The 24562-nt window shown below is 43.4% G+C and overlaps 1 protein-coding gene across 1 annotated transcript in view; it reads right to left on the bottom strand.

The window, feature by feature from the left end:
* The window catches only part of LANCL3 (LanC like family member 3), a 44074-nt gene extending 25086 nt beyond the window's left edge, over window positions 1-18988 (bottom strand). Inside the window, exon 1 of the mRNA XM_068155063.1 lies at window positions 18443-18988. Coding sequence (XP_068011164.1) covers window positions 18443-18988 — 546 coding nt within the window. The remainder of the gene's footprint in view (window positions 1-18442) is intronic.
* Between the last annotated feature and the right edge of the window lie 5574 nt (window positions 18989-24562).

The following is a 24562-nucleotide window of genomic DNA, read 5'->3' as shown; positions in this document are numbered from 1 at the left end:
TTGCTTGTGGATGCTGAGTTGAGAAACATAACAGACACAGCTGAGCAAACACCTAAATCTTCAAGGATTAATCCTGCTCTCATTTTCATTTTGGAGGGAAGAGACTAGGAGATGCAGTCTCATTCATTGCTCTGCACCACTGTGGAGTGCATGGCTTACACTCAAAAATATTTGGGCTGCTTCTTCACCTTTTCACAGTTGTGTGCACTACTGAGCAAAGCTGCACTTATAAGCTTTGTAGTTCTCCCTGGAAGTCCTGGATGAATTTTACTTCATGTCAACAGACCTTCTCGAGAAGACTGCTTCCTGTGATGAGCTGGGCAATACACTCTCTTCCATCTCTAAATGCTTTTCAAAGCTGTTATGCTAGGTTATGGTTCATGGATGCAGCAGTAATTATAAAACATGTCCAAACTCCATTGTTTTCTAGGGGGAAATTTCTTCTGCCAGGACTACAACTGCTCAGGTATTATAATGTACGCAATTCCACACTTACTTATGAAATGCACTGCTGAGTGTTGTAATTTATTTGCTCCTCCTAGGTTTGGCTTCCTCAGTGTTTTGTTTACCATTATTCATATGGCTGCAACTCACAGAATATACCGAGTACACTGGAAATAGAGGAAGTCAGGGACTTCATTCTACACATTACTAAGCAGCCTTCACAGGTCACAGGATGTTAGGGCTTGGAAGGGACCTCCAAAGATCATCGAGTCCAAAGATCATCGAGTCCAACTCCCCTGCCAAAGCAGGACCATCTAGTGCAGCTTGCACAGGAACACATCCAGACAGGTCTTGAAAGTCTCCAGAGAAGGAGACTCCACAACCTCTCTGGGCAGCCTGTTCCAGTGGTCTGTGAGCCTTACAGTAAAGAAGTTCTTCATCATGTTGAGGCGAAACTTCCTGTGCTGTAGTTTACATCCATTGCCCCTTGTGTCCACAGGGCACAAGTGAGAAGAGTCTGTCCTTCCTTCTTGACACCCAGCCCTCAGATATTTATATACATTTATTACATCTCCTCTCATTTTTCTCCAGACTAAAAAGCCCCAGGGCTCCCAGCCTTTCCTCATAAGGCAAGTGCTCTAGTCCCTTAATCATCTTTGTAGCCCCCCCATTGGACTCTCTCAAGTAGGTCCCTGTCCCTCTTGAACTGGGGAGCCCAGAACTGGATGCAATACTCTAGGTGGGGCCTCACTAGGGCAGAGTAGAGGGGAAGGAGAACCTCTCTTGAGCTGCTGGACACACACTTCTTAACGCACCCCAGGATCCCATTTGCCCTCTTGGCCACAAGGGCACATTGCTGACCCATGGATAACTTGCCCACCAACATGTTAAAGACAGAGTTCCTCATCTTTCATCATTATCATCTACGTGCAACAATTCCCAATCTACCTCTGATGCTTGTATCATATGAGTCCTCCCTCTATACAAGTGAACATAGTCCATTCACACAGGCTTAGCGAACTAAACAAGAAATCAGATATGCTTCCTCCAAGCCTCATGACAGAAGAGTCAGAACAAAAAAAATCAATGAAGGAGAGTGTCTGAGAGGAGAGGCTCAAGTACAGCATCCATTTCATATTCCTTTACCCAAACCCCAAATATTTTGCTCCCAACTCAGAACCAGTACTGAATGTCAAGAATTCTGCTACAGAAAGTAGCATTTGGAAAACTATCCACAAAAGGCTTTATAGCTTGTCACCTGTGCTAAACTTGCACAGACGAATTACAGAAGCACAGAAAAGCAAAAAATTATTTTCTTCATCTCTTTCAAACTAAGGTTCAAGAAAGAGAACATGGCTGCTGCCAGTGTTAGAGTCTCCCAACTAAAATGCTTTCAGTGTTTTGGGTTATTCCCCCATTTAAGACCAATAAAAGCTTGGGTTTGCATCTTAAGATGCTATGTGGGGATGCATGGAATGCCCTGACAGTGGATGTATAATATATGCACAGTTGTAACAGTTCAGTACCTTATAGTAGACCTTTGACACTCGTGGAGGAGAGGAAACCTAAACTATATGTGATGATTTGCATACTGTCTTGCACAGCTCAGTGAAAACCTCTGCTTAGTGTATTGCAGCACTGTACAGGTCAAACACAAGTGCTAGGATGTATGTAATACTGAAACTACTATTAAAAAGCTATTTTATCAACCATTGCTTCATTCTTTCTTCTGATGTTTCTCCAGGTCCATTCTCTCATTATCAAAATAAAGTAAAATTTAAAAAGTCAAGCAAACCCACATATTTTAGAGTCAAGCATGGAAGAGAAGGCTCCAGGAAGTCCTTCCAGTACCTGAAGGGGGCCTACAAGAAGACTGCAGAGGGACAACTTACAAAGGACTGTAGCGATAGGTCAAGGGGCAACGGTTTGCAATGAGAGAAGAGTAGATTTAGGTTGGATGTTAGAAACAAGTTCTCTACCATGAGGGTAGTGAAACACTAGAACAGGTTGCCCAGGGAAGCTGTTGAGGCCCCATCCTTGGAGATATTCAAGGTCAGGCTTGACAGGGCCCAGCGCAACCTGATCTAGTGGAGTATGTGCCTGCTCACTTCAGTGGGGTTGGGTAGATGATCCTTGGAGGTCTCTTCCAACCCAAACCATTCCATGATTCTCCTAAGAAATGAAGCTGAAAAGATCCTAACATTTATTTCCTGGACAGGAGTTATTTAAATGGAATAAAGAACACAAAAAGTTATTTTATCTTGTAGGGGAAAAAAAAAAAGAAAAGCAGTATGCTTAAAGACAAAATATCTCTCTGCTGACCTAAGACTCAAGTAAGCTAAGGAATTTATTTCTGATGAGTTCATTTGCACTGTGGAATTTTAACTGAACTATTTAACTGAACTATTTAACTGAATTATTTTTTTGAAGAATATTTTTGGATGAACTGCCAAGAAGTGCCTCACCACTCCAACTAAATTAAATTACAATCCTTCAGACCTGTGTTGTTTAAATATTCTATCACCTTTCAACTCATCAAATATTACAATGTAAGAACCTTCATTCCTGACAGATGTTGCAAAGCCAAGTCATGCAGTCAACTCCCAGAACTCAGCCTATGATATCTCAAAGGAAGGTTAACTCTTGTGTGTTCCTGAGCATAAAGCCAGTCCTTAGAAATGAAGGTTAGGGATGTCAGAGTCAACACATTTCATAATCATCTTCCATAGACATTCATGCAGCTACTCTGAATCATCCACTACTGGTACAAGATATTAAACCAGATGGAGCATTGGAAACAAATCCTGAAGAATTAAATTATGTTTGTACACAACTGTGCTCCTCACTGCAAGCAAGAGGAAACATTCAACAGTCTGGGCAACTTCCATGCTGTGCTGTATGTAACACAGTTTGAAAATGGTTACCCAAAGCTCTTCTGCAGTCAGTGTCTCTCTGCTGTGCAGGAAGAGTTGCTTTCCATGTTTACACTCACAGTGACAAAGAAACAGAGTGACTTCAGGGAATGGAGTTCGGGAGTTTATCCAGGTCCTACTCTGAAGAACATTTGAGTAGTTTTTATAAGTAATTTCAATCAGAGCTGCAATAATGGAGACTTACTCTAGCCATCATTACACTTGTCTTAGAGGCACCAGCTTAAATCATTGCACTGTGTCAGAAAAAGAAGGGATATGAATTGGAATTACCAGGTTAGTGATGAAATCTGAAAGCTATTGCATATAAAAGAAGAGGAGATTATGACCCTCACTTGGACTGTTATTTGTTCAGAGCCAAATTTCATAAAAAACCTGTAAGGGTGACAAGAGATCAACATTCTGTCCTTGGTAGTGGGAAAAGAAGTGATGCTTAGTTCACTTTACTCTGGCAGCAGCCCAGACCCTGTCTGGGGCTCTGTGAGAAGCACAAATGGCTGCAACAGGGAGAAGAAATAGGTGGGATGTGCTCTCCAGCTGCAGCTTTACAATCTTCTTTGGAGGAAGGAGAGATACGAGTTAGAGCAGGTTAGATGGAGTGCAAACTGCTGTTGCTGTAGGAAAGCAACTGGAAGGAGCTGTATAAACACCATGGATATATATATAAATCTGTACCAGAGCTCCACAGATGATGAGCAGTGGAGCTGCTGCCTTACGAATTCTGACATGGCTTCTGTGCCTCACAACACAGCACTGCCCAGATCTGCAGGCCTACCAAAAGATGCCTGGAAGACTTCAAGGGCATAAACTGGGTGGCTTGAACATTTAGGCATGTCTAACCTTAGTCATCAGCAGGGGAAAGTTTTGACTACAAGACTTTTGGGTCTTGTAAAGTGTGTTTTAGGCAGTGGAAAGGCCAAAAGAATCATAGAGAGTGAATCCACAATATCTCTGCTGGGTGGAAAAGCTGTGTGGGCAGTCCAAACATTTACTGAGCCATGTTGTGTTACCCTCTATCAGAACTGGCTATGTCTTTTCATTCATATTAGCTGTTCATTCCCATGTAGAAAAAAAAGCAGTGAAACCTAGCACCAATTTACATTAAAGTAAGCAGAGAGCTCTTATGTGCTACCACATTCCATCCAGATGGACAAGGAGTGGTGCAGCACGTGTGCAGTCAATATGCTAACATGTGAACTGAGCACATGCAGAACTCAGGCTCTGTCATGTTCAGATTTCTTGAATTTCAGTTTCTTCCTAGCACAAAGGATAAGAATAGTAGATAATTTTCCCCAGATACAAGTCCTTGTACTGCTGAAAATAAACCTTAGTTTAGCTTTTAGTTTTAAATCTCTCTTAATTTTATTTTTTTTCATACTTTCTCTCTGCCTGTGTATGTTATTTGGCACTTTTCTCAGTTTAAAAGCCAAAGCAATTCTTAGCCAATGGGCTGCCTCTTCTAGATAATTAATGAAGATAATAAATAAGGCTGGTTCCTACATCAGTCCTTTATTAGCAGTCACGATTAGCTTTGCTTGTGGTCCTCCAGCCAATTCCAAATCCACAATGTCCCCATGCAAGGCAGCATGAATGAAGTTTTCAAGGATGATTATCTCTGACACAGAATCAAAAGCCCTATTCAAATGTAAACAGGGTATTGGCTAACATGCTTTCACCAGCCACTAATTTTATAATTCAGTTATTTACAACAAGTGATCTTGTTTGTCTCTCAGGACTTCTTTATTCTTCTAAGTCACACTGCTCTATATGCACAGCTCCATTATGCAGGTATTTATGAGGCATGTGACATTTAGAAGTCTAAATATTTGCTGCGGAGGAACAATGTGGGTACCTGCAAAATTAGTTAACTGAGGTAAATCACACTACAGCGTCATTCACAGCCTAGCAGAAGGATGAATTAGTCACTTTAAAGCAGCATCAGCACTGCTTTCAAGCAAAGGTAATTCTAGAGAACTCTATGGTGGCTTCGTGCCACTTTTACTTTGCATGATGATTTGCAATTTGTGCCATGCCAATAAGCTACTGAATAGAAATATCAACTTGAGCTACATGAGGAATGCTGACAACATAATGCAGGGAAACCAGATGAAGGTGATTGAGTCCTCTGAGTCATCTGAATTTTACCCTGCTCTTAGAATGTGGCAGCAGTCTGATGTAGTAAAAATCCGGATGATCTCTATGTGGGTCCCAGATCCTCCTATGCACATTGACAAAGACAGCTCTGAAGAGAAAGTAACAAAAGAGCTTCCAGTGACATATAGTGCCATTAGCACTGCCTGGAAATATGCCCACAACTACAAATGCAATTCATGTCATACTTCAGATACAGACAGTCACTTAAAATTCAATACTGCCACATTTCAAGGGCAGAGTCAGAGCTGTGGGATTAATCTGAGCAATTGGGATACTGTGCTTTTTAAAATGCAGCTTACTTGGTAAGTGACAGGATCACCATCCATACTTAAAAGAATATTGCCATTTGGTAGTGTAATAAAATTAGGGAAGTGTTACCAATCTTCCTTTTATGCTAAATGTTCTCAGCTGTGACTGTGTATAAACTAAGCATGTGTGGGAAAAGAGACTGCTGTGCCAGAAGGTGCAGTTCAGATTACTCTGGAAGAGTTCAAACCTCACACAGGAAGGAGGAAGAGGAGGAAAAGCCATGGGACAAAACACCACCATCAATAAACAAATATTCATTGCACTTAGCCATTAGCTTGCGTTTAAAGATCTCAAAGTGCTGTATAATTAACTGACAGGAATTACTATCACCTCATGCTACAGCTTACACTGTGTTGTCCCTGCCCCGGGAGCGCTCAGTGCCATGCCTTTGGTATTTTACATGGCTGTTCTCTGCAGCCCTACACAAGGCTATGTGCAAAGTCAGACAGAAGGGCCCAGCCAACTATTTCTGGACGTATGAATGACAGGTGTTTTCCAAGTCAAAAGTCTAACTACATACATATAAAATTCTTTGCCAGGTGCCTTTCCTACTTATTCTCTGTGCTTAATATTCTGATGCCCTTGGAATAAGGCAGCTTCACTTTAAGGGCTTAGAAGCACACAGAAGTCCTCTGATGTCTACCTTGAAAAATCTGAAAAATATCTCATTAAAAACCCCAACCCAAAACAAAGGAAACAAGCAAACAAAAGCCCCAACCAAGCAAAACCCAACCAACCCAGCAAAATCCAACCCAACAAAAAACCAACAACCAAGCAAACGCACACACACACAAACAAGTAACAAAGAAGCTCTTTCACAGTCCCTGTGCTTGAAGGACATCCTGGCTATCTGCAGACACCAGGAAGAACATTTTGTCACCCCTGGCTTGTAACTTGGCTTTCAGAAAATGGTTTCACCTTCTTCCCCTGATGCATCCTTGGCTCCTCACATACAATGTGTGACAGGCAGTCCTTCTCTGTGTCCACTGGCACACAGCAATCTGAGATTTTTGATTATTATAGGTGCTTAGGAAATCATTTTCCCATAGCTCAGGGGTGCAGGTACTTTTAGGGTATTTCTTGTCCTCCTTTAACTGTGGGGCATGAGCCACCTCTTAATGATTGTCCAGACATTTTAACTAACAGATGTCCAGTGCTGCAGGGCTGCAAGGCACTGAGAAACCCTTGGGCTGCAGCATGCTCTAACACTGCTTCGGTTTTGTTAACAAATCTTTACACTAAAGCTCTTCAGACCCTGAACAAGAGCCAGGAACAATTTTGTCAACCTTAATGCTTAGCTGCTGGGTGAAGACCTTGCTGCTCCTCAACACAGCAAAGATAGACGAGGAGGGATGCAACATGTGCTTAAGGCTCTGTGGAAGAGTGTGGCACTGAATGGCTCTTTTCAACCTTTCCAAAAGTTCAGGCTCTTCCCTCCTTGCAGCTGTAGGGGAAAATACTGCAATCCTTTGCCCCTCCAAGGTACTGGAGGAAGTCAGAGGAAGCGGAATACCATTGTAGGCCTGCTTTGGGGGAAAGAGGCAAACAGAGCAGGCTTGACTACAATTTATGGGAGCCACATTTAATTCTTCTGGCCCTACATAGATGCTTTATGTATATTATTAACTCAGGAATTGTTCAGCATAGGGAAGACTCAGGGGAGGTTTTATCAATGCCTATAAACATACGATGTGAGACAGCAGAGAAGATGGAGCCAGGCTTTTATCAGCAGTGCTCAGTTACAGAAAATTCTACTTAAATAGAAAAAGAAACCTTTTTTACTGTGAGGGTGGCCAAACAGGAATAGGTTGTACAGGGAGGTCATAGATAGATATTCAAAAGCTAGTGGGTACAGCCTGCCCTTGGGGACCCTGCTCTGAGCAATGGGCTGGACCAAAAGATCATCAGAGATGTTTTCCATCTTTGGCTGTGCTTTGATTCTAAGGCTGAGCCAAATCCCAGTGTAAGTGAATATGTTGACACACTGTTCAGGCAGATGCTATGGATTTTACTCCTCTAGAGATTCAACTCTTGGTTTTGACTTGGCTTACCTGTGTTTTCAAAAATGTACTTGATATTTGTTTTAACAAAATAAGCTAGCAGGCCCAGAGAATCACACAATGGTAGGGGTTGAAATGGACCTCTGGGTATCATTTAGTCCAACCTCCCTTATAAAGCATGTTCACCTAGAGCAGGTCCCACAGTGCTTAGAGAACAAAATCAAATCAGGACAAATGCATTCATAGTAGAACTCTGTCTGCATTTTGTCTTCTAGATATGTAGACGTCAGGTAAGCATTATTTGCAGGTATTTCTGATGGCATAACAAAAAATGTGTATGTACAAAACCAGCAGCCTGACAGAAGAAAGCTCATAATTGATTCATCTCAACAAGACCAAGAACAAACAGATCAATATTTATTTAAAGAGCCTAAAGAAGTTTGTTTTGCTGTTCTGCTCTGAAGAATTTTCCCCAACATCTTATTTGACCAACTTACATCTGATCAGATTTAAAGTTACATGCAGAATGCATATCTTGGGGTCCACTGCTATTATAACTGTAAATCTGTGTAATTAATCACTGTCTTAGCCTTAGAAAACCAAATCAATTAAGTGTAACATTAGCCATTTCACAGATGGCTAGTAGAAATACCTAGAGATCAGGAGGTAGTTTTACAAAGAGATGAAGAACCTTAGTGTGAATGCCATGCTCGTAGTCCTATGAACACCTATGGCAAGGGTTCCAATCCCTGCCTGTATTAACACTTCACTGCTTTTGTTAGGAGACTTCTGGTAAACCAAAATCCAACATTTGGTGATTCTGGATGAAGCTCTAAGAAACCTCTCTAAAAGGATAGATTTAACACTGACTCATGCTACTGGTGAATCAAAGAATATATAGAGTGGCCCCCACTAAAGATGACAAATCTAGGGAGAGTCAACACCAAGCTTTATCTTTACATTAGCAACAAAAGTAAATCACAAGAACAGACTGAATTTAATCTCTAGATACTTCTTCAGATTTCACTTATTCCTTGATTTCCAATGGAGATAGAATAACTTAAAAAGATCCTCTCAAATACAGTGTTCCAACTATACCTCCACAAAGGAACTCATCACTTCACAGATGTCCCCTGAATGTACAAGGGCACATCTGGTGTTACAACACAGAACATGTTCCTGGTTTTATTCACAGAACAAAGCAAATGAGATTCTCCAGTTGACATTAATGAAGCAAAGCTCCTTCAGTTGAAGGTTTTAATTTTGTGTATCACAGCACAGCTTCTGCAGTTCACCGATTCCCTGTCTTTACATGACCCCTACCTACTTCACTTGTTCAGAGGCTTCTCCTAATGAATGTAGCAGCAGCCCATTAAAAGACTGCTGGATAACAGCAGGTCATGAGCTGGATATGAGTCAGTGTCACACTGGTGTGAGATGCAAACACCTTACTGAGCTGTATAAATAGAAACAAGACCTGGAAGAAACACAAAAGTTATCTCTCTGCTCAATTAGAAAGGCCTGTGCCAGAACCATGTGTCCAACTTCTGGCACTCTTCAGGAAAGGCTAGAAAGAGTCTGTTGGAGTGCCTAGGGAATGACTACAGGTGGAGAAAGTATGACAGAGATGGGAAGATGGGAAGGGTTAGGATTGTTTGTTTAGAGAAGGAAATAAATTACTGCAGTCTTGAAATATATGTAGAGCTTCTGTAAAGAGGAATAGAATTTCTCACTCTTTCTCAATGGACAGGACAAGGAGTATCAGACTTAAATTGCAGCATGATTCAGATTAGTCATTAGGCTAGACATTCTAATGGAAGTGTCTCAGGCAGACAAGGCAAACTCCAGAGCCTTCATAGTTGGGGGATATGAAAAGCATGTTAAAGAGGCTGCCAGGGATGAGACAGAGACAGGTACACCTGCCTGGGGGGGTAGATGGCTGCCTAAATTATCTCTCAAGGGCCCAGCCGGTTCTTTGATTCTGTCAGGGGTATCATTTGGTTGTCAGGACTGAGCACACAAACTGCAGAGCACTGCCAATATGGAATATACAACAACCACAATTTTCCAATTCTGCACTGACCCACCAGTGGAGAGCTGCTTTGTCCTGTGCTGCTTCTAGTCCCAGGCCCTCACACTTTTGAGGGCAGCTTCCATTTCCTTGACACTGAAATCTAAATCTGACCAGTACATCCCAACATTTACAAATCTGAATCATGTTAACATTGTAGCAATGAGGGAACAGAATTAATCTTTGGAAGAAAAAGATTAGCCACACAAAATAATTAGATGCCTTGGACAGCTATAAAGTGTCTTTATCTGCCATGTTTTCCCCCAGGTCATTCAGTGCTATCTGACATTGTTCCACCTCACCCATGATCCACTGTTCTTCAACAAGAGATATACTAAGCTATTAAAATGAGATATTCAGGAATGCTGAAAAAATAGATTTGTGGATCTGCTTTCAGACATCAAAATATACCAAGCTGACAAACACCAAATGACTCAGCAACACCTGGGACTGCTATTAAGATACTCCTTGATTATGCTTTTATATTAAAATGAAATAGCAATTTCAATTATTTTGCCTCGCTACTCTTAGAAAAAAATAATCACTTCTCTAACCATCACTTGAAAATAATCCTACAACATAGATAAGAAATAATTGTTTTTGACAGTGTGTTTTCATTGAGCTCTGTTGTAATGGAGTGGACAGAAGGTTACGCAACATCACTCAGTGCTTAATCTCATGCCTGTCAATGGTCAAAGAGCTGCCTGACAGACATAAAGAAGCATTTTGACAGACTGTCTTATCAAAAATGGTGACCTGATTGCATATATTGAATTCTGATTTATTTTTTAAGTGGGTGGAATAGAAAAGCTGGATGAGAAACAGAAGCTCCATTTATAGCAAATGCCTTACGCCATGCTGTGACAGTAGCAGCAATAGAGCAGGACTAGGAGACTTACCCATTTTAATTGCCTCCCTGGTCCTCTCTACAGAGTTTGTCCAACGCTTGGAGGTGAGGCTGAAGACAGCGGTTTACTGGCTGAGTAAACTGCTCTGCAGCCTTTATACAGCCTGTCAGTAGCCTGGTAGGTTGCTTTTAAGACTGCCCAGCTGAATTAACAGAAGTAGGATGTATTGATTTAACAGAGGAGAGAGGAAAGAAGACCATGGTTTCTATATTGGGGCCCTGATAGCTGTGGTGCGTAGCTGTGCTACGATTTATGTACAAGTCCAATGTGTTAACAGTGTGCCTTAAATGACAACAAAGAAGCTTAAGACTCAGTTTTATCCCTTGATTTCAGTGCTGTAAGGTGCTGAAGATGTTACACTTTCATTAGTAATTGCTGTTAGCCTCGTGCTCTTTTCTTCCTCTCAGGAGCAGGTCAGTCTTTCACATTTCTGGTGTCAAAGTAAGGTTTACTAACAGCATTACAGGTTCCATACTAATTTACAGTATTGCATAGATGTAACAGGAAAATGGTGGTGCTGGAAGAAGTCCGGCAATGTTCATGAAAAGGTCCCTGTTTTCTTCCAGGCATCAAGTTGTTATCTCAGTTACTCCTTAGAGAAAGAAAATACAGAATATAAGACAGAATGTTGTGCTCTGAATGTGTAAGCATTGAATGTCACGACAGCTATTTTTGTAAGTGTATGAGCCTATGCAAAGAGAATACAGTGACAGAAGACTGCCAAAACCCAAGCAGACAGAAATAGTCATTTTCCTCAGCAAAATGTAGTTTACTCCCCTGCCTGCACCATAACGTATTTCACCTTGTCTCTTCTCCTCTGTTGAACTTTTATCTTCTTCTAAATTGAGTATATCAGCCATCAAATCAACATCAGTTTGCCAGAGAACATCGTATTAGTTTTAAATCTCTCCTGCTTCAAAGTCTACATTACTTCTTGTCTTTTTCCCTTATCTTTGATTTCTGCCACCCCCCTGCAGCTTTCCATTTTTATATTTTTGCCAGTAACTTGTTCTTTTCCTTTTTCATCATGTTTTTATTGGCTTTTCCTTTCTCCTCCCTGATCAGCCTCTGTCAAGCATAATTTTTCCCCAAGTCTGCCTATTTATCTGCCTTCACATAATCCACCATATATGCATGTTCTACCCATGCACTCTTTCTTTCTGCTATGTCATGCAGTGTGAACTGTGAGTTAGTGGAGTTAACTGTGGCTCTTTGTCCTTTGTGAGAACCATGTAAAAAAAGTCACTATTAGTTAGTCTTTACCATGAAGGAAAAAATAAATGTCAAATATAGCTACCTGAGAAACACAGTTTCATAGTAAAGTTCTTTGACATATATATAACATATAAAAATCTGAACACCTAAGACAACACATTCAAGAAACTTCCTCTGCTGTGCCCCTGCACTGACCACAGGTAAGGAGCAAGTTCTTTTAGGAACAAATTCTTTACCATGAGGGTGGTGGAACACTTGAACAGGTGGCTCAGGGAGGCGGTTGAGGCCCCATCTCTGGGGATATTCAAGGTGTGGCTTGACAGGGTTCTGGGCAACCAGATCTAGTTGAGGATGTCCCTGCTTACTGCAGACAGGATTGAACTAGGTGATCTTTGGAGGTCCCTTCCAACCCAGACCATTCTGCAATTCCATAATGCTGTGAAGAACAGCAGCTTCTGCTCAAACCCAGCACCTTTCTGCTGGAGAGATCCCCTGCCTCCCTGCCTCAAACACCAACAGCTCCGGATGCTTCCAGAGATTCAGTCACCAGATACACTACAGAGGCCCAAAGAACTGCTCAGCACCTTTTCCACAAAATGCCCTTGTTCTGAATCCTGCCTTTTATTCGGCACTTCTCACTTTCAGGCCAGAGGCAGCAAGCTCTGCTCTGCAGAGGACAAAGACAGGGAATTCAACACCTCTGCTTCTAGCAGGCTAAGAAGCAGTACTGACAAACTCTAAAGAACAAACTGAAAGTTCCCCGTGGTGAAAATAAGGAAGATGACTGAACTGACGAGGCTTAAGAGTTAACTTCTGGGATGTGAAATTGAAAGGTGTTAGAAGAAGGATGGGAAAAGAGAGATCTGTTTCGGATAAAAGAGATGCCTCTGGATGATCTCTGAGGTCTTTTCCAACCTGGTTGATTCTGCAATTCTGTGAAATGCATTTCTTTTTATCTGTGTTAAAAACTGCTATTATAACATCAGTATTACTGCTTGGGGTGCTTTTTCAGCTAAAAAGATGATGCTGCATAGCCAAACATTTTTCCAACAGCACAAAGCAGCACAGAGATATGACACTGCTTTTGTACAGAACTATCTTTTCAGAAGATGACGGCAGATTAATACCACTCTGCAGCTATAAGCAGCTGAAATCTGTACTGCTGCAACAGAATACATAATGTATGTAGCTAAACATGTCAATCAAACCTCCAGTCCTGGCAGAATCCACACCAAAATGTCTGTGCTACAGGGCTTTTTTTTATTGGCTGTTAAATGATACACTTGAAATTCAGCATTGTCCACCCCAAATTTTCTGCTTTAACTCCACAAATGGATATTCAGTGTCCACTGCTGTGCTGAACTGAATCCAGGTGACTGCTCTCAAGATGTCCTTATCTCTGAATTTCAAGGCTGTTTAAAATACAGATTGTGTTGTCCTGCTGGAAGCAGAGACATTCTAGAATGTTGATCCAAACTATTTCAGAATACTTTCTTTAAAAATCTAGACGCAAATAATTCCAGCTGCTCTACTGTTTACTTCAGAAAACTTCTCAACTCCCCGTTTAAATTCATCAGTTTCAGGAAATTAATGAGAAATTTAGCCATCTGCATGTGGTTTGGGAAACCATGGCTAGAAAAAGGTACATTTAGAAGAGGCAGGCTAGGATCAAAAAGCTTTTTATCTTTACAGTTTTCTCATTTGAATCCTCTGTGGCAAAAAAACCGACATCCTGGCTGTGTAGTGGCCTGTGTAAAATGAAATAATGAAATTAGTACAGCTCCAGCTAGCACCACAATATTTGACATTTTAAACACCACAATGTTTCAGATAAACTTGCCAATTCTTCCACGGAGAGAAAGGACTTTAACAGGCACAGAGAAGGGATGAAATCTAACCTCAAAGGACAACCCTTCCCTTTCAGGAGGAGATGAGATAAAAAGCCCAACATGGGGACTTTGTGCAACAGCACTTGGAAGTGCATCTCCTCTGTGAGTATTCTGCAAATCTCCCTTTCTAAGATCGGTCTATTGAGTGTCTTTCCTAAACATTATGTTCAGCAGTAATACATTTACATTCCACTTTAAAAAGCTGCTGAAAAAGAATATATTCTAGGCAAAATTCAGGAAGCACCTTCCTTTCACACTTTCTGAATTTTTTTCTACAAGACTGGAAAAAAAAGGCAGAATGAAGTAACCCACTACTCTTTAAGTATTAGCTGGAGGGAAGACTAATAAACAAGTAATATCATCTAGAGCTGAGGAGCTGAAAGAAAATAATTTTCCATCATTTATATCTTCTCACCCAGAATATTAGGAGACACACTGGCCAGACCTGTCAGGTACCATGCACTGCACATCACTCTGTTCCGCTGCCTTTTAAAGCCAGTCCTGCCACATGCTTCCCTTGCTGCGCACCTAGATCCCAGACACGGCACAGCAGTGCTAGTTCTGTTTTCCATCTACTGGGTGAAGCTGATCAACTCCATTTGCCGTCTTTTGTATTTCAAGAGAAAGAGGCTCTGGTGTTATACAGCAGCCAGGGTAAATCTGTTTTTCAGCAGGGCCCTACACTCAATGGAATCCTGCTAGAAACACCATTGCCCTTTCTGGACACCTCATAATAGAACTGCATCAGAATTGTGCCACCCCTGTAATGGGAGAACAACCTTGGAAACACACACCAAATCATGCAAGGTCTCTGCAGGCTCTCAAGGCTTAGTCCAGGGGCTCAGCCCCCAAAGGAACTGGCTTGGCTGTGTTGCAGGCATAGTGTGCTGGTTCAGTTTGTCACCACTGCAACTGCAGGCAAGGGTCTCCTGTGGCGTCACAAATGTCCTTCAAAATTACAGTCTCTGATAAAACCACAGCATTACACAGTCATGTAAAACACTGCCCAGCCTCCTACATGGTACACTGCTGTCACTCTTTTTTCTGCTTGCAACCCAGACCTAGTGGAAGTCAGTCAAGTCCATTGGTTCATTCAGTTATTAAAGAAAACCTGAGCTGTGCTAAGAGGCATTAACATCTTAGCAGATGGTGATGCAAGGAGCCACTTGAACTTCGGTACCTTTTCCTCTGCCATCTGACAGTTACATTGCCAGAAGGAAGTGCAACTACTGAGACACACCATGCTCCATCAACCACGAAATGGGACAGAAACATCTCGAGAAAAAAAATGAAGAAAGGGTAAAATACCATCTGAACAGGGGGATGGGGCCCACCATTTTAATGGTGTCTTCCTGTTGTTTTCGTAAGCAAATTGAGACTGAGACAAGAGAATTAAAAGCAGGACTGACAGATTTCCCCAAGAACACATAATGAATGAACACTCTAAGAAAAAGAGGCACCTAAAGAGAGAACAGAAAAAAATGTCCTCTGAACACTGAAAACACAGCAGTTAGGGACAGCTGAAGTACACACACCTGATTTATATGTACCTTACACAAATGACACGTTGTTTCTGCCAAAACAATATTTTATCCATCTCTGCCTGGGAAGCAGCGACTGCAATGTCATGGAAATTAAAGAAAGGATGAAAAAGAAACATTTTTCCTAATGCACAGTGCATCATGAAAGTCAGATCCCGTTAAGCTTTGACTGTTGAAGTAATCCTTATTCATGCAAAAACTCTCAATTAATTCATCAGGGAAAAATGCTGCATTAGTCTAAAACTCTGACAACCAGCTGAATGCAAATTCCTTCTTCATATGAGGTCAATGGTATTCAACAGACTGGATCCTTCAGTACAGCCCATTAACTTTCTGAAGAACATGTGAAGCTTTGAAACACTGAGACTCTTTAGCAAGAAACTGAAGCACCAGGGCACAGGAACTGAGCTAATTTGGTGTTTACTGAAATAAAGCAGTCTCCTTCCTTCCCTTCCTGGAAAACATGAAAACCAAACCCAAAATATCAATCTTAAAATTTGCTCAAAAAACCCTTTCTTCCAAGGGTAAGCAATTTCTTGTATGTAGGTCACCATTTGACTTCTTCAGAGGGAAAACTAACTATACAGGCAGGAGCAGCAGCTGTATTTCGATGTAAAGAATGGATTTTACTTTGTGATGGAAATGGCTGCACAGCACCCTCAGAAAAAAAGGAATGTGGGAAACAAGAAAACATGCTGCAGTGAGCCATGTGAGACTGTGCACAATCAAATTACAGGAGGTAGCATTTTCCAGTAGTTCAAATCACAAGACATTGCTTCTATTCTGGGATGTACCTGGCTTACCGTTTGACCTTGGGTAAAAAATGACATGCACTCTCTCTGGGCAACCCTTTCTTCATCTGTAAAAAGATGCAGGGTCTGGTCTGGCACTGTACTAATTAAAACAATCACATATTAGGATGGGTACATTTATTTAAGGACCACAATTTTGCTTAAGCATGAGTACACACAGACTAGAAATCGGTATAATTTTCCTCATTAAGGAGCAAAATATTCTAAACAGAAGTTTTCACTTTTGCTAAAATTAAATTTGGGTTTATTAACACTGATCACACAGAGTTTGGATTACTCTGGTTTATTTCTTGCATGACACATTTAAAATTACAATATGGTGACCAAGAAATACTATTGTGGAAGGATGGGAGCTTAGCGACTAAAACATCAGCAAGGGGGCACACAACATGTTTTATTGGCAAAATAAACCCCTCTATGATTGCACTTAACCCTCTTGCTAAATGGATTCCACAATAAGTTGCATATCTGTGCCCGTTTTCAGGGATGTTTAACTCTTTACACCTGCGTAAAGCACAGGATTTCAACCAAAAGCAGAGAGGAGAGCATTTCCCTTCTTCACACTGCCTGTCAGAGGTGATTGCACCTACTCCCAACTGTTCAGCAATTCCCCTCAATGTCATAAGACAAATGAATTAAATTAAGCATTAGAATCCAGGGTGACACCACATTCAGCTGGTATGCCATGATACCATCATAAGCACTGCCATGGGTTCATGACACACTCCCTTAATGCAAATTGAACTAAAACTGAAGATTCATTTCTCACAGGAATAAATCACTTTTTTCTATGAGGAATTCCCCTCAGTCTGGCACTGCTGGATGTGGCATGTATGACTGTGACGTGTCTACAAAACGTTCCTCTGATAGAAAACGCTGTCAGAAAGAGAAGTTTGGTGACATTATGGTTACAAATAACATAACCATCCTTATGGTTATGATTGTCAGACAATCCTGTACAAAGAAACAGTTAGCATGTATAGTATGCGTCTTTAAATATTTAGTGCTGTAAGAATTTTTGTTAAAAGAGATCAAAACATTTAACTAACTTAATATGCTTCTTGCCTACAATGGTTACCCTGGAGTATCCCAAGTCCTCCATTAAATGAACTTCCTTGGACTCTGACTGCAGTGACTGGTATCAAATGGGGCAGAGCCACTTGTTTTTACATCATTTATTTACTTGTAATAATTCCTTCCTCTCCCAGGAGGAAAGCAAGCCAGAAGCATATGAACTTGCAAATCAGTGATTAAGAGCAGAAACACAGATTGGACCTGACGAGACGACAGGAACAAATATCTAACAAATGCCTGCTCAGATACTGCATTGACCACTCAGTTACAAACACCACAGCAAACAGAAGCAGTTGCATTAATTATTATGCAGTGGTCAGTGGAAGAAGCTCTGAATTATCAGCACTGACAATGACAATATCCTAGGGTAAAGTCCCGCTACTGAAACCAACACCGCACTGCATAGTAATCACATCTCACACTTCTCATTCATGAAAAGCGCCAAAACACACGGCCACATTTCAAAGAGGCTGCCAGTTTCTGTATGCTGAGGTTAGTTAAGATCAAATGCTTATGAAAATACGGTTCCTTGCTTGCAAATTATAGCACAGCACCACTTGCTACTGTAAGGTTCCTTACTCCGCATCACCCAATACTATACCCCTTTTTACCCACTTCATTTTACGAAAATATTCTTGAAAAGCCCTAGGTGGCTCTAGAAATAATAATTCACCACCTGGCAACCAACAGCTGATGCTCTCGGCGGGCCCGCGGACCGACCTGCAGCGAGATGCTGCCCTCTCTCCGGGGCCCTGCCCTCGGTTCGGGGCCGCACCCCGCACGCTCTGTGTCCTCCGCTGCCTCTTGCAAAAGATAGATCTTTAACTTTGAGGAAGGAGCGCTGTGGACAGTTACTCGACAAAGACTTCGCCCACCCCGGGCTTCTTTCTTAAGTTTGCCCCCAAACTGCAAGCTGGAAAAGGCGATTCTCCCGCTTCTTCCTTTTCTTTTAGGGTGAGAGCCGCGGCACCGGTGCATCCCCACCTATCGCGGCCCAGCCCGATGGGCACTGCCGCCAGCTCCCAAGGGTCCCGTCGACAGCCGCGACAGCGTCGTCGGTCTCCCCAGAGGTGACCCGCCGCCCCCTGCCCTTACCTCCATGCCTAGCCGCTGCTTCAGTACCAGGGCGGCGCACAGGTATCCGGCACGGCCGACGAAGAGCTCGTCGGAGCCGCACTCGAGGAAGGAGAGCGGGGCGCAGACCTCGCTCAGCTCTCGGAACTTGTCCAGCGGCCGGGCGAAGTCGGGCAGCCCTAGGGCGCGGTAGACCAGTGCCGCCACCGCGTACACCCCGGCGCCGCCCAGCAAGAAGGCGGCGCGGGTGTCGGCGTCGGCCTCGCCGTTGCCCTCCTGGTAAAGCAGGCAGGCGTCCACGACGCGGCGGGCAGCCCGCAGGTAGGCCTCCCGCGACGGCGCGAAGAGCGGGCACTGCGCGACGTGGTAGAGCATGTAGGCCACGCCGGCCACGCCGCCGTATAGCCCGCCCTGGCAGCCGCGGGGGCCGCCCAGGGGCGGCAGCTCCCGCAGGATGCGCTCGATGGTGGCCGTCACCAACGGCACCGCCGCCTCCCTGTCCGGCGCCGCCGCCGGGCTGCCCGGGTAGTCATCGAAGCGGTTGGCGAAGCAGCGCTGGCTCTCCATGCCCCCGCCGGCGCGGCGCTCTGCGCAGCGGGGAGCGGCGGGAGGGAGCGAGCGGGGAGCTGCCGGCGGAGGGGGCGGGGGAGCGGGGAGGAGGGAGCGCGGCGGAGGCGGGAGGGAGCCGGGGAGGCGGGAAAGGGGCGCCCCCGCGGTCCGCTGTCGGGGAGGGTGCGCGGCCGTGCCCGAGAGGGGTGGTGGGCGAGGCGTCCGCTGTCGAACCGGGGGCTGCGGAGGTGAGGGCGAAATCAGCCTTCAGTGTCGGGGCTGGGTCTGCACACGGTGAGCCGCGGCTTCCCCGACTCCGGGACGGAGCGGCCGCCGCTGTACCTCCTCAGCGCCCCTCGGCGAGGACCCGCCGCTCCACCTGCGCTCAAGGAGCGCTTCCCAAGCAGCCGCCGAACTGTCGAAGAGGTGGATGTGACTGACCCGGATTTCCAGGGAGCGGGGCCGAGCCATGGCTGGAGGCTGGCCTGGTTCTGGTGTCCAGCTTGCCCTGCTTGAGTTCTTCCCGCACGGAGGTTCTGCCGTGCCTTTGCTCGACCCGTATGCAGATCACCGAGAGGGGTTTTTAAGTCCTTCTGCGCCCCATTGCTGCCGGAAGATTTGGCTGAGGGATGAGTGCCGGGCCTACAGGAGAGATCATGGGGTGGCAGGGGTGGTGAGAGCACTCCTGAGTTATTCCTGGCAGTGGAACAGCCCCTCAGGGGCTTCTGCAACCAAAGCTGAAGGATGTAGCTAAACCCAAACAAGGACAGCCCAGGGGCAATTTACGTGGAAAGCTAAGCAAGTCCCCAGCAGACCAGCAATGGCACAAGGCCGTCTTTGGCCCCTTTCCTAAATGTGTAAGCCAAGAAGAACGTAGGAGGAACAGAAAATTCAGACCACTGAAGAGAGTCCTAGTTAAAAAGAAAGGGGGGGAAAAAAAAAAAAAAAAAAACCGGAAAATCTTGAAGCCACTCTAATGTAAGCAAAACTTAGAATCCAAGCACAACTGTTACCTGGTACAAATGCATAGTTGTCATATTTTCCTGTGATGCTGTGAACATGAGCAGCGTAAGTCAATTTATACCATCAAAAATCCGTGACTTACGGTCACCGGGTAGTCTCTGGTACTGTCTTTGGAGATGAAACCTCCATCATCAAGGGCCTCCCCAAAAGAACTTGGAAGTAGCAGCTTGCTGGAGCCAGCAGCTGGGACAGCAGTAGCAACAACCAAAGCGCTATTCTTTGGACCTTTCTAGAGTTGTGGATGGTTTCTGTTTGCTTTGTGTAGGCTATTTCAGCCCTCTTCCTACCTCCCCCTCAAAGTACCTTAACTCTGTGTAGCTCCTGACTTGCACTTTCACACCTACTTATCACAGTATCATAGTATCATTCAGGGTTGGAAGGGACCACAAAGATCATCTAGTTCCAACCCCCCTGCCATGGGCAGGGACACCCCACACTAGATCAGCCTGGCCAGAGCCTCATCCAGCCTGGGCTTAAACACCTCCAGGGACGGGGCCTCAACCACCTCCCTGGACAACCCATTCCAGGGTCTCACCACTCTCAGGGTGAAGAACTTCCTCCTCACATCTAGCCTGAATCTCCCCACCTCCAGCTTCATTCCATTCTCCCTAGTCCTATCACTACCTGAGATCCTGAGAAGTCCTTCCCCAGCCTTCCTGTAGGCCCCCTTCAGATACTGGAAGGCCACAATTAGGTCACCTTGGAGCCTTCTCTTCTGCAGACTTTTCATTTCAACTTTTCATTTCAACGCACCTGTCCTTTTTCTTTTCTTCCCTTTTCTTCTGGGTTTATGATCAGCTGAGAGACATTTGCTTCCAGACTCTGATTTTCATGTCTACGCTTTCCTTCAGTGCATTTTTGCCATGTTTAGGTACATTCCAGATACCATCCACTAGTCTATGTGTACAGTGTTCCTTAAAGCCACATTTTCTGGTCGATTCATGAGTGTACCATATATGGTTTCTACCACAAAAATCTTGGTGATCTAAAACACTGAAAATGTGAAAATGTCCTACCAATGGATAAGACATCTCATTGGTATATTATTTTCTGTCATAAACAGTCTTCTCTGGGCCCATTGATAGAGCACAGGCTGTAGTGAAGTGTTTTCCAACATGATCAGTGTTGGTTGTAGAGAAGTGTATTTCCTAAGGGCTCTTTTAAGTTCAAATTTGAGAGTTTTAGTTTTGATACCATTCCGCATTTTGGGGGTGCTTGCTTCGTCTTTTCAATCCTTTTTTCAAGTTAAAAGGGTTGATGTTCTCTTGCAATCCTCTGGGGTGGGAGGTGTCTTGGACATGGTACTGCTGTTGATGTGAAAGAATCCTTGCATTGTAGATGATTGTCTCCCTGCATTCAAAGTAACTGAACAAATAACCTCGGCACAGGCACCTTGTTTTGAGAACCTGGATCTCTGCCAGTTTCAGCAGCAAAGGGTTAAAGGAAAATACAGACTAAGAAAAGCAGTTGAGCTAGAAACACTTTTCTGCATGAGGGTCAAATAAGAGTGCAATATTTTTCAAAAGGAGTCAGTAATGACATGCCAAAAAGGAACAAATTCCATGTTCTGCACCATCTTTGGGCAAAGTAAAGAGTGCTTAGCCACTGTAGGGTTAGCAGATACCATATAGCAATCAAGCAAGAAATGAGGGTGACTATTTCTGCTGTACTCCTTTTATATTATAGGAGTATTAAACCACCAAAGCCAAACGGAGAGCTACATTAAAATGACACATACACTTCTTAGAGCTGTAAAAAATTTCAAGTCTTAAACTGCTCATGTTTTTATGTACAGAAGTATCATGCTTTTAGACAGGATATGTTCTGTATCTTTTTCTCTCAAACAGGCACAGATGGAGTCCTGATAAAAATGCAAGAGAAATTATCAGATGTAGATCATGCGTCTCTCATAGCATCATAGAATTGTTAGGTTTGCCCTCCTCTTGGGTTGGAGAGTAAACATGGTCCTGCAATGTACAGCTTCAGCTTGAGAAAAATGTTAATTCCCCCCTCTTGCCCCTCTGCACTGCTGCAGCCCCCTGGTTTGTGCTCCCTGGGCGTGCTGTGCCTCTGCCTTTAGCTCTGTAAATGTGATGCAGCAAGCCAAGGAAGGGACAACAAACTACAGATTATGCAAGGAAGAATATTTTACTGACGTGCTGGGTGGAGGAAGGAGCAGAAGCCTCCACACTGTTCATTCTTGCATATTGATAAAATATGGAGTCATGGAATAATTCAAATTGGGAGGGACCTTAAGGGGTCATCTAGTCCAACCCTCGCTCAAAGTACGGCTAAATACTTATTGGTGCCCTTGTATGGGTATGCTTGTTCACTTCTACTTGTTTATTTGTGTATTCCTCTAGGGAATCTATGCCATCAAGTATTTCCAACAGATCACAGCAGTCTGTCCTCATTTGTTGTGTAGGGGCTGGAGTCATTCCCTAATAAATGACTTACAGGTTAGTCTATCATTTGTCTTGTAAACCTTTTAGTGATGTAACAATTGATTGTGCCTTGCAGATTTTTGGATACCCACATGGTTGCCAGTTTTGTTCTTACCCACTATTTCACACCTCTCCTGAGATGACTGTGAAACACTGGACTCCCATATAGACTGTGCTTCAGTAACAGGAGTGTACTTAGTGGTGCAAACACATTAGCAGTTCTGTGCCAGAGGGCCTTCAGGCTGGTTTGAGCACACTCTCTGTTAAATTCAAAATTTGTTCCCACCTTGCCTATTAAAATCAGCTATCATACCCCTCACTGCCCAGTGCTGCATTTTTCTCCACAGAGAATTTTGCCACTGCAGGTCAGCTTTGTAACTAGCTCCTCTCCCTGCCTGTTTGGGCAGGATCACTTCTGTCGCCCATATTTGATAAGCAGCTTTCCCCTGGGCATTTGGCAGAAGGGAGTGCATTTGAGCCATTTCATGCCCGCGTTAGATAGAAGTGGTTGTATGCCCTGTATGCCCTTCTACCTTCCCTTCTATGGGTTCTTGAAGAGGAAATTGTCACTGTGTGCTGCGAAGACCATGCTAGTAACCAAAACAGAGAGCAGCCTGACCACGAGTCATGCAGTAGAGATAGCCCCAAGGGTTTCACAGCATTGCCATTCAGTAGCCACATTGCTCCAGCAGTCCCTGGTTGCTTACCGTAAGTGTGCTTTTCACTTCTCATGTTGAGTTATCCTATTCTGTATGGACTCCACCTACAAAGCTATACAAAAGTTTTTGTGTCTTTTGTGCCATGACTATCAAGTGTGATATCTAAGAGATATGAAGACCTGTTTTCCACATGAAGGGCTTCTTGGCATTGCACAGTGGAATCTCATTTCTTAAGTCAACCTTTTATCCTTACTTGTATATAGTTGATAATACAAACACCATTTCTGCATGCCACAGCTGGTATAACTTTTAGTGCATGTATTGCCATTTCATCACAAGGAAAACCACACATTAGAGGATAAAGAGATTGTATCAAATATCAGATATTTAAATTACTCTGAGATTTGCATGTGTGGTGTTAGCTGGTCCATGAGCTAATAAGGTGTGGTGTCTTACAGGTTTTCTTCGTTCTTTCCATTATCACCATCTTATTCCCAGGCATCTCCACACTAGCATTGCTCACCTTGGTCACTGCATCCCAGATATGCTCTTCCCATTTGGTGACAAGCATGTGCTGTGGATGGCGTAGGGGACTTGACAGGTGTCTGCAACTGATGAGTGGAGTTCAGTTACAGCTGGACCAAGTTATTTTTGCTCCCAGGGCACACCGAATTTCTGTCCACTGCTCTGTTCCATGAAACTTAGGAATTGAACAGAAGTTTAATTTCTTTGAAACTCTGTCTTTATTACCAGATTTGGTTAAAATTGGCCAACAGATGAAAAATTCTGGGGATCATGGAAAATGCTGAACAGGTACTTGGACAGCCATGCAATGTCATGCAAATCTTGCTTCCTCAGAAAACAAGGCTAGAAAGCTTTTTGTGGGTTTGGTTGGTTTGCTTTTTGTGGGTGAGAACATACAGCGAACAGCTTAAAGATCCATGTTGGAAGATACTGAAAGTGTGGGTAGAGGTACTCATTGCAGTTTCTCTGTCCAGCAGATTATGCCCATTTTTTAATGTTTAAGGTGATTACCAATAAATCACAAGTACTCTTATATGCTTGGAGAGCAGTAGTTGGTCTTCTGTTAGAGAACTGCATGGTTCTGACATTGTCTAATGGCACAAGGAAGCAAAACATCCCACTAATTAGTCTGTCAGTACAGCATGTATTGTAAATCCTAAATTTCCTTGATTGGATCTTTTCTAGAATTGATGTCAGTGTGATAGCCAAGAATTTAATTGCAACTTCTAATTTTTTTTTTGTCAGAGCCAGAATTTGGAAGCGTTTCAGAGCACAGGAACAAAAATCAGTGTCTGAAACCAAGTAGAGTTTTCAACCAGAAAGCAGTTAACGTTTCCATCCATGTTGTTTTACTTTGTACATTTGTACAAACTTTTACTCTGTACATTTTCCTATTGCCTTTTTGCTGGCAAGCTCAGTAATTTCTGTGATAAAAATGTTCT

This window comes from Melanerpes formicivorus, unplaced genomic scaffold, assembly GCF_026170545.1.
Source record: "Melanerpes formicivorus ecotype bairdi unplaced genomic scaffold, bMelFor1.0.p_v2 SCAF_30, whole genome shotgun sequence".
NCBI lineage: Eukaryota > Metazoa > Chordata > Aves > Piciformes > Picidae > Melanerpes > Melanerpes formicivorus.
Note: the sequence above shows the minus strand (reverse complement) of the source record. Positions and strands in the feature narration are given on the sequence as shown.